Genomic DNA, 16,191 nt, shown 5'->3' on the forward strand with positions numbered 1-16,191 from the left:
CCATCCATCTCATTTGTGCGAGAGTGTGTGCGTGCACGCATATAAGTTAGACTTTCCCCCAGTGTCATTCAGACACACTCCCAATTTTTCTCTGTAAGCTTTATTGCTCTCTTTAATTCTTCTGGTTTGCTTTTCAGATCCATTAATTATGATGAGAAGGATCCTTTCCTCTGCAATGCCTGTGGGTTCTGTAAATATGCTCGCTTTGACTTCATGCTGTACGCTAAGCCTTGCTGTGCCGTGGATCCAATAGAAAATGAAGAGGATCGGAAGAAGGTGAGACTAGCACTAGTTGTGTCCTAACAAAATGCAATATCTTGTGGACATGCCAACAATCTAGGAACATCAGAGGTAGTATTCCAATTGGGAGTGTTATGGAGGCAGTGTGCTTGGGGCCTGGAAGGGACGGGGAAGCACCATATGTCACTCCTTAGTGGCTAATGCAGGGAGTGGCATTGATCATGGAGGTGAGTTTGCTTTGACACTGAGCCTTGTCCCATCTCCAGCATTGTAAAGCACAATGCCTCACTTAGAGGTGTCTTGCTGCAGCAGGCAGGGAACTCTTTTAAAAAAAAAAAAAATAGTAGTACCAGTGGCTTTCCTTGTCTTGGTAAAGCAGCCTCCAGTGCTGTATTTTTTCAGCTCCATATATATAGGGCTCTGGTGAGAGTGATATTTGATTCCAGTATTATTATTTGTTGTTTGTATTAGGGTAGTGCCTAGGAGTCCCAATTATGGACTAGGGCTCCATTGTGCTATGTGCTGTACAGGATAGAACAAAAGGACAGTCTCTGCCCCAAAGCATTTGCAATCTAAGTATAAGAGACAACAGGTGGATACAGATAGGGAGTACATATTGGTCAGGATGGTAGGCAGTGGTATCAGCGCACCAGCATTCTAACCAACGTCAAGGTTTTTGTAGGCATCATGACAAAGGAGAGTTTAAGAAGGTTTATCAAGGAGGGTAATGAGGTAACGTCATAGATGTTTATATGAGCTCCTCCCAACTGTGAGGGGCAACATGGGAGAAATCACAAACGATACTGTCTTCCAGATGCACAGATCAAGTTACTCTAATTAGATGTTGCGTGCTTAGTCTCTGACTTGTGGTTGTAATTACTTCCAGGAGCCCATATACCCAAAGCTTTGTAGGTAGCACTGCCTCTCAGTAACAGACAGAGAGAGGCAGAAATGATGGAGGAAATCAACAACTATTTCTGCTGGAGAGTCTAATACTATTTAAAGGTGGAATAAAAATCTTGTCTGAATGCAAGAGATACCAATTTTTTTTCTTTCTTCGAAGGCTGTAACAAATATCAACACTCTTCTGGACAAGGCTGACAGAGTGTATCATCAGCTGATGGGACACCGACCACAGCTGGAAAACCTGCTGTGTAAAGTAAACGAGGCTGCTCCTGAAAAGCCACAGGTAATGTGGGATAGACAAATCCCGGTACAATGTACAAGTAACCTTAGCTAAGACCAGGCTTAATAAGACACTTAACTGATGCATACCAGGAAGCAGCATTTTCTCAGTCAAGATTGCAGTGGAAGTGAATGAAGTAAATGTGGTTTGCTAGTGTCATAGTAGAGTCCTGTGAATCCATAGGCTTCACTCTTAGACTGCCTTTATCTAACCCATCCTCTTCTATAACTGAAATTGTTGTTCTGGTTTCACACTCCAGGCTTACATGAAGCAGTTTGCCAAGCCAGTTGTCAGTATACTAGCCAGTATATATGTGTGTATGTGGTCTACAAGTTCTCGAGTCTCTCTGGTATTTTCCAGAGAGCGTAATTGTGCGTGTTTAGCTTTTCCTGTTTTGGAGAATCTTCTCCTTGCCTTATTAATTTATTATTAAGTTACTATAGAAAATGGCAAAAGGGCCTCTCCTCTCCTGCAGGTTTCCATAGCAAAAAGCTTGATGTTTGTGTAGTCCTCTCACGTGACTACTTGCTGCTGTAAAAACTTGCTGGTTATTTTCCCCTGCTCCCTGTGTTTCAGGATGATTCTGGTAGCAGTGGTGGGATCAGCTCCACCTCAGCTAGTGTGAATAGGTACATACTACAGCTAGCGCAGGAGTACTGTGGTGACTGCAAGAATTCTTTTGATGAACTCTCCAAGATAATTCAGGTATGGATATTCACTTTTTTGTGAACCTGGGCAACCCATTGTCCTAAATTGCTTCAGACAATTTATATAAAAAATAAAAAGCAAGCAATGGCTGTTCTAAATTGATCCCCTCTAATAACAAACAATAAGTGCTGCACTTCAGAAGAAATAGAGCAGCTAGATTTTCAGTAAACTCATGATCTACCTTTCCTTAAACGCCATGGCTGCTGTTAATTCTCAGGAACTGTGGACCAACCCCTTTCGAATAACGTATGTTGTTGTCTCCTGGTTAGAGCATGTGTCTGGGAATCAGGCTAGGATTCCTCAGTTCTCTTACTAGTTCTGCCACTGACGTGTGATGACTTTGTCCAGGTCACGTCACCTCTCTGCTTTCCCCATCTGTCAAATGGGGATAAAAACTTCCTACCTCATATGTGTGGGGTGAGGTTTATAAATTACTCTTTTTAAAGTATGTCGAGATCTTTGGATAAAAAGGGCTCTGTATGAAATGTACAGTCAAAATGACCATAACCTGAGACCTGAATAAATTCAAAGATCATGGTCATGTGCTGCTTCTCCTTTTCCTTCATCATTTTGCATGTAGTTCCATTGAAATATGACCTGTAAAAGTTAGTTTACTTAACATCAAACTTCACCTGGGTTAGGAAGGATTAAATCTTGCACAGTTTAATTTCTGCTTTTGTATGTTTGCAGAAAGTTTTTGCTTCTAGAAAGGAGCTCCTGGAATATGATCTCCAGCAGAGAGAGGCAGCAACCAAGTCATCACGAACCACTGTTCAGCCCACATTTACCGCCAGCCAATATCGTGCCTTATCTGTCTTAGGCTGTGGCCACACGTCCTCAACAAAATGCTATGGCTGTGCTTCAGCTGTCACTGAACACTGCATAACCCTGCTCCGTGCCCTGGCAACCAACTCTGCCATCAGACACATTCTTGTGTCCCAGGGCCTTATCCGAGAGTTGTTTGACTACAACTTACGCCGCGGCGCAGCCACAATGCGGGAGGAGGTCCGTCAGCTCATGTGCCTTCTAACCAGGTTAGACTCAGCTCTGCGTTTGCTTGGGATGGTTTTATGCCTATTGGTTCCAGTTTTAGTGAGGTAGATGTACTAACAGAAAATCATTTGAAGTTGCCATTTAATTAATGACACTGAGACCTGCTTTAGATAACCCAGTTTCAGCCAAAGACCAGTTGAGCTCTCCCACTGCAATAAGCGTGTTTTGGCATTGTAAAGGATCTAGAGCTTGCACATCAGGTCAAGGTTTTCCTTAAGCACTCCACTTCAAACAGACATTTCTGTGTTTACTTGCTGAACTCTGGAAAGCTCTGTACTTGTGATGGCGTAGGTGAGTGTTCACACACAACTCGGCATGTAAGAAGATTGTTTCTAGTGGTTTCAGCAGTGGAATGGAAGTTGGGCCTCCTGAATTCTATTCCTCAGGTTTACACTGATTTTCTGTAGGTCAACGTTTACAAAAGTAGCTGGTTTTTGAGGGCCTCAGTTTGAGACAGCCTGAGCTTGATTTTTAGAAGGCATTTCAGCAGGAGTTTTGGATGCTCAACACTTCAGAAAATCAGGCCCAGTGTGTCCTGAGTTTTTGCATCCTAAATGAATTACTTTTGAAAAATGGATCTTAGTCTGTCTGTGCTTTAAGGTATGTCTTCACTGACGACAGCAAATTCGCCGCCATCAGATCAATCGATCCGGATCGGTTGAGCGGACAGTGAAGATGCGCTCGATCGATCCGGAAGTCTGTGTGTTAAAACCACACCCTCAAGTGATGCAGCGCAGTGAAGATGCCGCACACAACAGAAGTTAAGAAGTCGACGGGAGTTACACAAGCTACTCTGCGTAGCTTGCGTAACTCCCGTCGACTGCCGCCGAATTTTAAGTTAAGTGTAGACCAGGCTTCAGTTTCCTCCTCTGTAGAATGCTACCTTCCTCATTTAGGATGCTGAGGCGCAAGGGTCTCTAAGGTGCATTGAGATCGTTAAATGGAAGGCAGTTTGTAAGTGCCTAGTAGTAGCAGTAGTCCTCTTGACTAGCCAAGTACTAAGGTATTAAGAGACTACCAGTCAGAACTTGATTTGTCAGAAAAGTGCTGGCTGGAGAGGCTTGCTATTAATGTTAGATGAGCCAGACTGAGATGAGAGATGCTGTGTATATCTGTGGAATGTCTGCAGGCAGTCTTTAACAGTATTTACTTTGCTTCTGGAATCAGAGACAATCCAGAGGCCACCCAACAAATGAATGACCTAATCATCGGAAAGGTTTCTGCAGCTCTGAAAGGACACTGGGCAAACCCTGATCTGGTGAGGAACTCCAGCATTTTCTTCTCTTCTTTCTCCTCTCCCCCTCCCCTGTGGCCTTTTGATTTTAGTAACTGATTTCTGTCCCCAGTCAATCCATAGTCAAGCGGGCATTTCTGTCTTGGCAAGGACTATGTCACAGGCTGGAGTCAAGCATAATGTGATGTGATGGTGGCCTAGCTTCCTCACACAGCTCTGCCAATACATCTCAGGCCTCACTTGAAGCACTCCTAACTATTCCTGTCCTGAGCCTCTCTCAAACAGGTTGCCAATCATCTCAAATAGAGGCTTTAAGTTGAGATCCCCAAAATTACTGCACCTCGAACTATGGCATCCAGATATTGAAGGGGCAGCAAGGACTGTGCTCCGTCACCGAGCCCTCCTAAAGCTTTGTACATCTTTCTTTTGCAGGCGAGCAGCCTCCAGTATGAAATGTTGCTGCTAACAGATTCCATCTCGAAGGAAGATAGCTGTTGGGAGCTGCGACTGCGCTGTGGTGAGTTCCAACAACTCACAAGGGAGTTTAATTTTCAAACGCTCGGTATCTATGTGAAAATGGGAAATTCCTCATGCATTGTAGTAATCCTAGTGCAGATGAGCTAGCAACAGGGTTCAGTAGTGGGGGAATCAGCTATGGGCATTAGGGGGGCAGTATATACAACAGAAGTGCTGGGAGGAGAACATGGAGGGAATAAAACTAGAGGTGAAGGAAAGTAGGATCTTTTTCCCATCGGGACGATTTCTCTCCATGAAAATGTGGTAGATGGACCCAAGAATATGAGATCTTGCCTTCCTTTAAAGACCCTTGGTTTGTGTGTGCAGTAGTACCTCTTCCAAGGATTTCCTAGTTTTGCTGCGTACTTGTCAAAAGCATTAATCCGTGTATCCTCCTTTCAGCTCTCAGCCTCTTCTTGATGGCAGTGAACATTAAAACTCCCGTAGTTGTTGAGAACATCACCCTAATGTGCCTGCGAATTCTACAAAAACTGATCAAACCACCTGCTCCAACCAGCAAGAAAAACAAGGTACCTCCCTTGATGCTTTGAACTTAGCAAAGAGACAGTTAGCTGACTGAAATCTAAGGCACAGTGGTATGTCTCAGAGAAAAAATACTGCTGCTCCAGAAGCGTAAGACCCCAGGAGTTAGAATCCAGCGATAGAAGTGGATATATCTAAGGCTTTCTCCAATACAGTTTTAAGATACATAGAAAGAGGGCCCTCAGGCTATGATTCTTACTTTGTTGGTTCTTACAGGACTTGTACTTTTTTAAAAAAAGCTAGTAAATCTATTGATTTTTATCTCAACTGAGAATTTGTAAATGTAGAGCTGTAATAAGTTTTGACGAAATATTGATCAACTTCTCTGTGTGACCCATTCACGGTTGGAGCACGTTTCTCTCTCTTGACCAAGGTATCTAACTTTGATTGTCTGATATCAGACGTAGAATACTGAACTCCATAGCAGTATCAATATTTTAGAATAAAGCATAAAGAATAAAGCATCCCCATAGGTCATCAGTGTCTCGGACATAAAGTGGGTGAGGTATGCTGTTAGCACAGCATCATTTGCACTGAACTAAAATGGTCTAATCTTACATCATGGAAACTAGTGTTCTGGTTATATAGAACACAAACTTTGCTGGTGTGGTTGCCTCTCAGGCATGCCATATGAATCTGACACAGGAATAGTTTGTCTCAGGGGAACAAAATTTGCTTTTGGAGGCTGTCACAGACTTAAGGCTGTTCTTTTGCTTCCTAGGACATCCCTGTTGATGCTCTCACCACCGTTAAACCTTACAGCAATGAGATCCATGCACAGGCTCAGCTGTGGCTCAAGAGGGACCCCAAAGCATCATATGAGGCCTGGAAAAAGTGCCTCCCTGCTAGAGGTAGAGGCCTGTCCTTTTACTTATCTTTTCTAAATGGCGTGAGATTGTGCAGAGAATGTTTGTGTGTGTCCAGGCTTGTGTGATGACCTCGTTAGCCGATCCTAAAACTGCTGCCTGTCTCCCGTCGCAACAGATATGATCTCTGCGCTTCTACTTCAGCTGCAGAATGGGCAGACTCTTCACAGACTGCAGCATCGAGCCACTAGGCCTGTGGCTCGACCCCTCTGGCTGAGAGAGTTCTTGAAATAAAATTGGATGTTGGAGGCAGTGTGATCTAATGATGTGAATACAGGGCTGGGAGCCCAGAACTCCTGAGTGCTATTTCAGGCTCTGTCACTGACTCACAATGTGGCCTTGGACAAGGCACTTAACCTCTCTGTTAGGGTCACCAGATAGCAAGTATGAAAGATCGGGACAGTGGGTGGAGGGTAATAGGCACCTATATATGACAAAACCCTGAATATCGGGGCTGTCCCTATAAAATCAGGACATCTGGTCATCCTACTCTCTGTGCCTCGTAGGTCTTCTGTAGTATGGGTTGACACCACCTCCCTTATATTTTGATTAATAATTGCCTGTGCATCATTAATTCTGAAAACTCCATCCCTTGATAATATAAGTTTAAAAATCTCAAGGCTCATGTGGTGAGCCATTCCCAGTTTACCAGTGTGATTATCAGTGTACAGTGATTACAGTAATATGCAGGGCTCACCTAGTGTATGACTCTTCTTTATCCTCACTTGGAGGATTCATTCCTCTTCATTGATTTGGCTATAGTACTATAGAAATAATACATTAATGGCAACTTAGGTTGATGGCAACAAAGGGCCAGCCCTGTGCCTTACAGCACGTTGCAGTAGCATGAGAGGAATTGGAGTTCTGGACTGCTTCAGACCTGACACAGCAGTGCTGCAATGGCAGTGAGCGTAGTCTGTGGGGAATATTAGGAGGGAAGTACTACAAGAATCCTCACTGCCAACTCTAGAGCGGTACTGATGAGCTCACAAGGAAGTTGTGTGGCTCTTCTCAGCCAGAAGGAAGGTTGACCCAGCATAGGATTCAAAATGGCGCGGAAGGGAGCGCAGGAGGATTCCCAGGGCTCCTGAAGAGGTTTGGAGGGTTCCAGCATGAAAAAAAGAGATACCAGGGAATTCTCTGATTTCCTCGAAGCAGGGTGGTGTGTTCATAAGGGAAAGGACCTCTTTATGCTCCTCCACACAAGGTGATGTGTTCATAGGGAATGGCAGCTGACAGTTCTCTTAAGTTGTGTTGATATTTTAGGTATAGAAGCCAACGGGAAATCTCCCAGCAGAACTGAGCTTCGCCAGCTCTACTTGTCAGAAAAGTATGTTTGGAAATGGAAACAGTTTATGAGCAGACATGGAAAGAGAACCTGCCCTCTAGATCTCAAACTGGGACATAACAACTGGTTGCGACAGGTAATCATCCTTGAGGCATCCAGCACACAACCCAAGAATTGTAGTGTGTGCTGACCTCTTAATCATTGATGTTTTTTATCTAACAGCTCTATAACTGGTTAGTGGTAGTCTCTCATCAGACATTTGCTTTGCAGGCAAACCATGAGGTGTCAGAGTAGCTGTGGTTTGGAGACAGTGTGCCTACTGTGATCTTTAGGGCTAGCTGGGAGGACAGGGGTGTTGCCCCTTTAAAGGCTCCTTGAATAGCAGATGGGGAGTAACAGGAAAGTTTTCAGGGATGGGCAGGAAGCAGTTGGAGCTGGGGCAGGACAAGGTCACTGCATTGCCTTTCCTACTGACTGGAAGATTGGGGTGTAGAGGCCTTACTGACTGACTCTGGGACACACAGCCTCCACTGTTGCTGGGTCCATGATAATGCCATTTAACAACATAACTCCCAGCTTCCTGACTTCTTTTAAAACTCTCTGGACCTTTGAACGACCTTGTGATCACCACTGACGTTTCCCTGTCTAATCGCTACGTTTTGGTTACCATTTGTTTCAAGAGTCCTGAACAGAACCCATCAGCACTACTCTTTAATCAGCTTTATGGGCTGGCACTGAACAGTGCAAGACAGTTCCTGTCCTCTGTTAGTTCTGTGTGGCTTAGCATTCTGCCTACAGTGATCTCACATCTCGCCGCATTTTGATGGAAGAAAGATTCAGATCAAATCTAATGGCTTGTCTGCACGAATGCTTTGTTCACGACACGCTTAGGTGTAAATCCACTCTGTACTAGCCTGCTGCACAGTAAGCGTCTGAGTGGATGCTGCTGCCGTGCACCAAAAGTTCTCTAATCTGATCTACCCTGCTTTGAAACAGGATAGATTTTTATATCCCTGCTTTCTGTGATGTGATTGTTCATGTAGACAATCCCTAGGTCTCTGGCATGGCAATACAGAGCAGTACTGCTAGGTTGATCTCCTTTTTGTGACTGTCACTAGTTTACCTGTCCACAGCCAATGATATCCTGTATTTTAATTCCCCCACCTTAGGTACTGTTTACTCCTGCAACCCAAGCTGCCAGGCAGGCTGCATGCACTATTGTGGAAGCTCTGGCTACCATCCCCAGCCGGAAGCAGCAGGTCCTTGATCTCCTTACCAGGTATCTCACAAGATGCTTAGCTTTGTAGCACCAGAGTGCAGCACGTAGTTTTATTTCTCTGTGATCCCCACTAGATCTTGCCTATCACTAATTTTAATAATTCCCACCACAATCCCAATAGTACAGCTCTTCTGGGCATTTACTTCTTTACAGGAGCAACACTTAACACTAATTGAACTGGTATTGGGGAGAAAAAGCACAAATAGGGAAAGGCAGGCTCCTTCCAGCTCGTCTACTCTTTTCCCCTACCATCTGTCACAGTTACAAGATGAACTGCACCTGAGACCTCTTTCAGTTCCTTTTAAGTGCTGCACCTCTTAAGTGACAGGCCTTGCTTCCTGATCCTCACTCTGAGTGGACCTACATAGTCCAACCACTTTCTGTCTGGATTCTCTGGGCCGTTACACCTTCCATGATAATGCGACAAGCTCAACTGCATTGAACACCTGTAAGCCCTTTCATTCCTAGGGTCTATGACCAGAACATTGATTAAAATGACTCAGAGCAGTCTTCAAAACAAAGTATTATTTGTTCATTCCCCCAGGGGTACAATGTGCACAGAGCAATGGGTAAAACCAATAAAAGGGTCTTACACCGTAATCAATCCTTGCCAGCTTTTGTAAGTTTCCCCTCAGCTAATCCCCATCTCTGGGAGAAACAGGCCAACCTACTCACAGCATGCTCTCTGTCTGTGTGTTCCTTTGCCAGTTTCTACTGACATTCCCTGGGCAGCCACTCTGTCCACTCAACCACCAACCTTTTCTGGTCCTCTAATGGTCCAGTGTTCCCTTTGATCTCTCTCTCCCCAGCCGTGGCAAAATAGCTCTGTCACCAGGGTTGGAGTTGAGGAGTCGCGTCTTCACAGCTATAAATCTGGCTATTGTTTTGCGTATTTATTAGGATGCTCCTTATCTAGGCCATTATTTTGCCTTTCTTTGGTTCCTTTAACACAACCCCTTTTGATCTAACTCCATAGCAAGTGTCCATCATAAACACACACAGACATGCACCATATTTATTCCTGGGTTGCCACACCATCCTGAAGTTCTGAATGTTTCTTGTCACTGGTAAGCAGTTAACTTCTGTTTCCCTGTGTTAGCTACTTGGATGAGCTGAGCATCGCTGGAGAGTGTGCTGCTGAGTACCTGGCTTTGTATCAGAAACTCATCAAGCCCTCCCACTGGAAGGTCTATCTGGCAGCAAGAGGAGTACTGCCCTACGTTGGCAACCTTATCACAAAGGTACAGATCTGTAAGGAGGAAACAAAATAAATAGCACTAGGAAGCTGGTGCCCACTTTGCAGCTCCCCTCAAGCCCCACAGTGTCAGTCTCCTCACCTGTTTTCTACACTCTGAGAGCTGCACCCATTTGCTTTTGTGCATGATTCTGAATTTTGGTTTTTTCCCCGTGGTATCAGTTGTATAAAGTTGGTATTTCTGACCTGACTTCTATCACTGGGAGCAGAAATGGCTATAGGAATCTTAACCAGCTGCTCTGAGCCTCAATGTGAGCTGGCCATTTCCCTTTATTTAAGTACTCTGCAAGCAGCTGTGCCAAAGAGCAGAAATGCCTGGTACATTGACTTGGCAGCAGCTCTGTGCCAAAACATTGCATCCTGGCTGCTTGACTGAATGGGCTCAGAGAGCAAATAGTGACCACAGAGCAGAAGGATTAAGTCTGCTCCAGTTCCTCAAGCATGAATTATGCGCTGTTTGAAGGGAATGTTTTTATGTTACAATCTTCAAGTTGTTGGGTTTCAGCAGCCTCTGATACTCAAATGTATTGTAGTGAAATCAAGTCCTACACCATTGCAAAGCCTACTGGAACGTGAAGAGGCTGAATAGAATATTACAGGCATAGCTAGGTATAGTACACCTGCTGTGCAATGGAACATGCCAGGTGCATCCTGACGCTGCAGCAGTTGTAATGAACAACACCAGCACAGCATGTGTTATGGTGGACCAACAGAGATATTGTTAATAGAAATGAGGTGAGCATGTGGAAGAGAATAGGAATACAGCTTGGGCACCAGTAAACAGATTTACTTCTTACTTTGTTCTGCAGTTCTGGCTTTTACATAGCCCCTAGTCCTCTTCAATGTCCATTAGCAACATGATGTTTCTGCTTTGAGTCTCCAGAGCACTGATCAGCCAGTCATTCCTGGCACCGGTAGTTTGCTTTGCTGCTTTGTCATGTAGTTGGTTTTTGTTGTTTTTAGGAAATAGCTCGTTTACTTGCCCTGGAGGAAGCCACACTCAGCACTGACCTGCAGCAGGGATATGCCTTGAAAAGCCTCACAGGTACCTACTTGTACCCCCATATAATGGTCCCACATTAGGATCTGTAGTATGGGTAACTGCCTTCCAACAGCACATAGCAGTGTGTCAAACTATCCCCCCATGTAGCTATAAGTAATAGTAAAGTCATTCGGCTGCATATCATCAGAGGTGATTTACACATTGGCAGCAAGGGGAATAGCCAAGAGGAAAGAGCCACTGTGGAACTGCCAGTCCCTCCTCAGAGAGACAGACTCTAGGCCTGAGAAAAGAACCCACAATCCCACAAGTGGAGTTCTGTGAGGAAGTTCTAAATCCCACACTTGGAAGATTGATTGCTCCCTTCCCTCTCCTCTCTCTGTTCACATTTGGTATTGCATAGAAGCCATGACCATCCCAAAAATGGGCCAGGCTTTCACCCTAAATCTTTTGGTTTATATAGGAGTATGTTGGGTAAGTAACACCAGGAGTCACTTCAGGCCATTTTATTTTGTTTTTCCCTTCACAGCATCGTTCTAGATTTGCCAGCCGTGTGTAATTCATAGCTAACAAAGCAAACAGAGTCCCCAGGATCCTGAATCTCTCCTGTTTTTCATAGGGCTTCTCTCTTCCTTTGTGGAAGTAGAGTCCATCAAACGACACTTCAAGAGCCGTCTGGTGGGCACAGTCCTGAATGGCTATCTCTGCCTGAGGAAGCTGGTAGTGCAGAGAACAAAGCTGATTGATGAGACCCAGGACATGCTGCTGGAGATGTTGGAGGATATGACAACAGGTAGAGCCAACTGGGTTCCAGGAATCCTGGGATAGGTCACCTGAGAAGACGAGACCTGTAGTGCAGCCCCACAAAGGAACAATTTCAAGCACCACAACAGGGAGTTTCGTGACTTTTGCCACCACATCACATTGGTTTTAAAGCACATGGTGCAACATTTCAAAACTGTGGCCTGATATATACTAGCCATGGAGTGATAAACACTAATTCAGGTCAATGATTCTTTCACCCCCTTCCCTTCATCATGTAATAAACTTTGCAGGCAGAGCCCCTTGGCATTCCTGTCCAAAGGGAAAGTCTGGAAGAGATCTTTATTAGTTCCAAGGAGTTTCATGCTTTGTTATGAAAGGATCCTTTTCCTGTGGTGTTAGCATGCCAAGAAGTTTCCTGGTTACCATGGAAACCATAAGGATTTCCCCTTCTGTGTTAAACTGATACTTTTCAGAAGAGAATTAGACTTGAAGTGCGCTACTCACTGCAAGAGGAGGTGTTGTATATGTTGGGTTAAAAAGGAGCCCACTGAAAAATTTGATCCTAGTGCATCACTAGATTAATTTAAAATGCTCCCTTCTCTTTGCAGGCACAGAATCTGAAACAAAGGCATTTATGGCAGTGTGTATTGAAACTGCTAAACGCTACAGCCTTGATGACTACAGGACTCCTGTCTTCATCTTTGAGAGACTTTGCAGTATTATTTATCCTGTAAGTGAGCAGACACCTGCAGTCATTTACAGGTCTTGTATACGTCTTCAGAACGAAACAAGCCTGTTAAAATAGAGGATGTGGTTGTTTACACTTAAGCAGAACAGGTCCCAAAGCCCTGCTGACTCCACTGATTTTGCTTTGATATTAACCAATGCAGAACTGTACTAATATGCTGTTCTAGTTCTGGGACCCCATACCAATGCAGGGTTCCTGTGCCATTACTGAGCAGGTGAGAAGCCTGAGGGGTGGTCTTTACTGTGTTGTGAGGAATTTGCTTACAGAAGGTGATCTGGTATTATCAGGTCTCCTCCAAGATCTGCAGGTCAGTGTACAGCAGGGTGAGCTAGTGATTTTACTGTCTTATTGAAAATCCTAGTAACTGGCATAAGGATGAGAGAGGTGTTTGGGGAAATCTTCACCCACTCTCCCTTTGCTTTTGCTCTTAAGGAAGAAAATGAAGTGACTGAGTTCTTTGTAACACTGGAGAAAGATCCCCAGCAGGAAGACTTCTTGCAGGGCCGGATGCCAGGGAATCCCTACAGCAGTAATGAGCCTGGCATTGGGCCGCTCATGAGGGACATCAAGAACAAAATCTGTCAGGACTGTGACCTGGTGGCTCTGTTGGAGGATGACAGTGGAATGGAGGTGAGGATGCACAATTTCTGACCCAGGTGCTGGGAAACATGGGGACAGATTTTTGATCAGGCTGGTGACCAGCATCAGGGATATGGTGAGAGTGTGTGCTCAGATTTTTTTCCCCCCCATTTCAGCTTCTGGTGAACAATAAGATCATCAGCTTGGACCTGCCTGTGGCTGAGGTCTACAAGAAGGTCTGGTGCCCCACCAATGAGGTATGTGTTTTTGGCCCCATTCTCTGTGTTTTAAAACAATACCAGATGGTGTCAGCTTTTGCCTCTGATACCTAATTGCTCAGGATCTCCCCATACACTCATTTGGGGATAGGAAAGCACTTCTGTTACTCCCCCCGGCAATACTGGTGGCTTAGAAGCACTGTACACTGACTCAGCTAAGTATACTGACCATCTTGTGTGTTGCACTTTTGCATCTGAAGGTATCTGAGCTGGCTTCTCAGACAAGGACTCGTCTTACTCTTCCTTTAAGGATCAGCTGCATTTTATGTCACTGCCTTTCAAGGTTTGCTTCACACTCCATCTTCACATGGCAGCTTGATATACATACAGTCTGGGACGCCAGATTGCTCCATCATTCTGCATTCTAAAATGTCTGCACAGAAAGAGCATCTGATATAAATAGTATCTTGCACTGCTGTAGTGCCTTTCATTTAAGGATCTCCAAGAATTTAAGATCTTAATCATCAGAATGTGTCTTTCAGGTCATGGTAGGAATTGCCCCCTTTTACAGCTGCAGAAAAAGACAATGAATTTAAGTGACTTGCCCAAGCTGTCACAGCAGGGAGGAGTTTGTTCTGGGTTCTGTTTCCACTCTGCAGTTAGCCTGCTGTGACACCTTGTCCACCTGTCAAGAGGTGTCAGCCTTGTTTGTGAGGGCTCAGTTTAGTGGATGGCACTAAAAAGGAAGCTGTCAGAGTACATCTTGCATGCAGAAAATGTGTGCTTTATTGCTCCAGCTAATAGCACTGGAGATTATTAAGGCTGACTGAATTTTTTAATCTTATTTTATATTTCTTGTTTATGCACAGTTTACTTTTTGCATTTTGCTCACCTTGGACAAGAAAACTCGACTGGTCATTTTCACTTTCTGGTTTCCGGTCACTAGCTCAGTGTTTCAGTTCATAATGCTGCTGGGGCAGATTCAAATACTTCCTGTTTTCTTTGAGATGATGATAATACCTAGCTCATATACAGTGTAGTGCTTTTCATTTGGGGCAGCACCTCTGATCAAGCTTGTAAGTAAAAAAACCTATATGGTGTAAAATCAACCCTGAAGCTAGTTGATAGTCACCTTTTTCGAGCAAGAAGCAGCACTAGATGGGGAAATGAGCTCTGGTCTTCATGGTGCATGGGAGCTGCAAAAAGCAAGGCTGAATATTCCATGTGCTCTCCGTAGATCTCTTGTATGTATTCAGCATGTGGAAGTACGTTTGTTTGATATGTTCTACTGTAGTCAGTGTATTGCTTTCCCAAGATGTACCCTGCCGGATATGAAAGGCTGACTTTGTTCAGCATTACTGTCACTAACAGCTTTCATCTGTCTTCCTTTGTGTGCATCACTCCAAAGCACTTCTGGAGCTCCATCTTGAGTTCCCTAGGAAATAGACAGGCTCACAAGAAGCTAACCTCAGGCCTGTTTTTGTTTCTCTTGTCTCTCTCACTAGCTTTTTTTTGTTCATCTGCCATTTTACCAGGGCCCCTGTGGTGTTAATTGCTGGTCTCTAGCATGGCCTTTGAGCAGATCTTCCCCCAGGGCTTTCCCTGCGCTTATGTATTTGCTGTGACATTAAGCACTGCTTATTCCACATTAGGCTTAGTGTGCTCTCTGACAGGTTTTTTCTCTCACGATCTCCTGTTCGCAAAGCTGGGATTTCTTTTCTACTTTGTATTCAAACCTATAGTGTTAAAATGATAAGTTCAGCGATACACACACAACCAGTGCTTCTGACTGGAAATGCATCCTGCAAGCTGACCTCCTTCCCATGAGAAGGGGGCAGCTAGTCCTTTTTACTGTATTTGGACACTTCCTAATACCCTCTTTTACCTGTAGCTCATCAAAATGTCATCTACTCTTCTTGCCTTCATTTCCCATCACGGGGAGACTTGTCTGTTTAAAAGCACCAGTCTAATTAGCCTCTCTTCCTACCTGATCTATTGTGCAGAATACCATCCAGTTTACTCCCCAATCTTTTCTAGGGTTATGCTATGGAATCAGCCAAGAAGAGAAGGTTGGTTACAGAGCAGGCAGCTTCTCTGAGGACATACATGTCTCATCACCCCACTTCTTGGCTCCATCTTTCACTGATGTAATACCACAGTGCAGCTTATTACTAAAGGAATCTGTCATGAAGGGAGGTGGTATAAGAAGGAGAGCTGTTAATTAGGCATACAGCTTGGTAATGGGCTGTGTCAGGAAACAGACTAGACTAAATGATGGTTTAGTGGGGTTTTATCAAGATGTGTTTTATCTTTTCTAGAGTTTCTCTAAAAATGTAGAGAAATGAGCAGTTGCAGGGAAATTCCTGTATTATCTTCTGTTTTGGGTGAAAGGAAACTAAGGCTTAAATGTCTGTCATCCCCTCTAAAGAGAACATAATGGGACTACTGAGCATTTTCAGAGACACCAGCATAGCAGACATGACACTTGTATAATTCTTCTCCCCAGGGGGAGCCAATGAGGATCATCTACCGCATGCGAGGGTTGCTAGGAGATGCGACTGAAGAATTCATTGAGTCGCTAGACTCCACTACAGGTAAGGCATTTGTTCCTTAGAAACTGGAATTAGATTCTGAGTGTGGGGTTCACTACAGAAGTGTGACACCATTACTTGGCAGCACTGAGTGTCTGTTTGACTTACAAACATTTCTTTTG

At 44.4% G+C, this 16,191-nt stretch overlaps 1 protein-coding gene across 4 annotated transcripts in view; it reads left to right on the forward strand.

The window, feature by feature from the left end:
* Positions 1 to 16,191, forward strand: part of UBR4 (ubiquitin protein ligase E3 component n-recognin 4) — a 109,207-nt gene that overhangs the window by 72,765 nt on the left and 20,251 nt on the right. For all 4 annotated transcript variants that reach the window (XM_067567539.1, XM_067567541.1, XM_067567540.1 and 1 more), the window contains 17 exons: positions 138 to 276; positions 1,304 to 1,429; positions 2,003 to 2,131; positions 2,825 to 3,168; positions 4,355 to 4,445; positions 4,854 to 4,938; positions 5,340 to 5,467; positions 6,202 to 6,331; positions 7,613 to 7,770; positions 8,804 to 8,913; positions 10,013 to 10,154; positions 11,132 to 11,213; positions 11,788 to 11,961; positions 12,542 to 12,663; positions 13,114 to 13,311; positions 13,437 to 13,517; positions 15,985 to 16,072. In XM_067567539.1, coding sequence (XP_067423640.1) covers positions 138 to 276; positions 1,304 to 1,429; positions 2,003 to 2,131; positions 2,825 to 3,168; positions 4,355 to 4,445; positions 4,854 to 4,938; positions 5,340 to 5,467; positions 6,202 to 6,331; positions 7,613 to 7,770; positions 8,804 to 8,913; positions 10,013 to 10,154; positions 11,132 to 11,213; positions 11,788 to 11,961; positions 12,542 to 12,663; positions 13,114 to 13,311; positions 13,437 to 13,517; positions 15,985 to 16,072 — 2,327 coding nt within the window. The remainder of the gene's footprint in view (positions 1 to 137; positions 277 to 1,303; positions 1,430 to 2,002; positions 2,132 to 2,824; positions 3,169 to 4,354; positions 4,446 to 4,853; positions 4,939 to 5,339; positions 5,468 to 6,201; positions 6,332 to 7,612; positions 7,771 to 8,803; positions 8,914 to 10,012; positions 10,155 to 11,131; positions 11,214 to 11,787; positions 11,962 to 12,541; positions 12,664 to 13,113; positions 13,312 to 13,436; positions 13,518 to 15,984; positions 16,073 to 16,191) is intronic.

This window comes from Emydura macquarii, unplaced genomic scaffold, assembly GCF_026122565.2.
Source record: "Emydura macquarii macquarii isolate MOO-44397 ecotype Brisbane River unplaced genomic scaffold, CSIRO-AGI_Emac_v2 contig_2768, whole genome shotgun sequence".
In the NCBI taxonomy this organism is placed as follows: domain Eukaryota; kingdom Metazoa; phylum Chordata; order Testudines; family Chelidae; genus Emydura; species Emydura macquarii.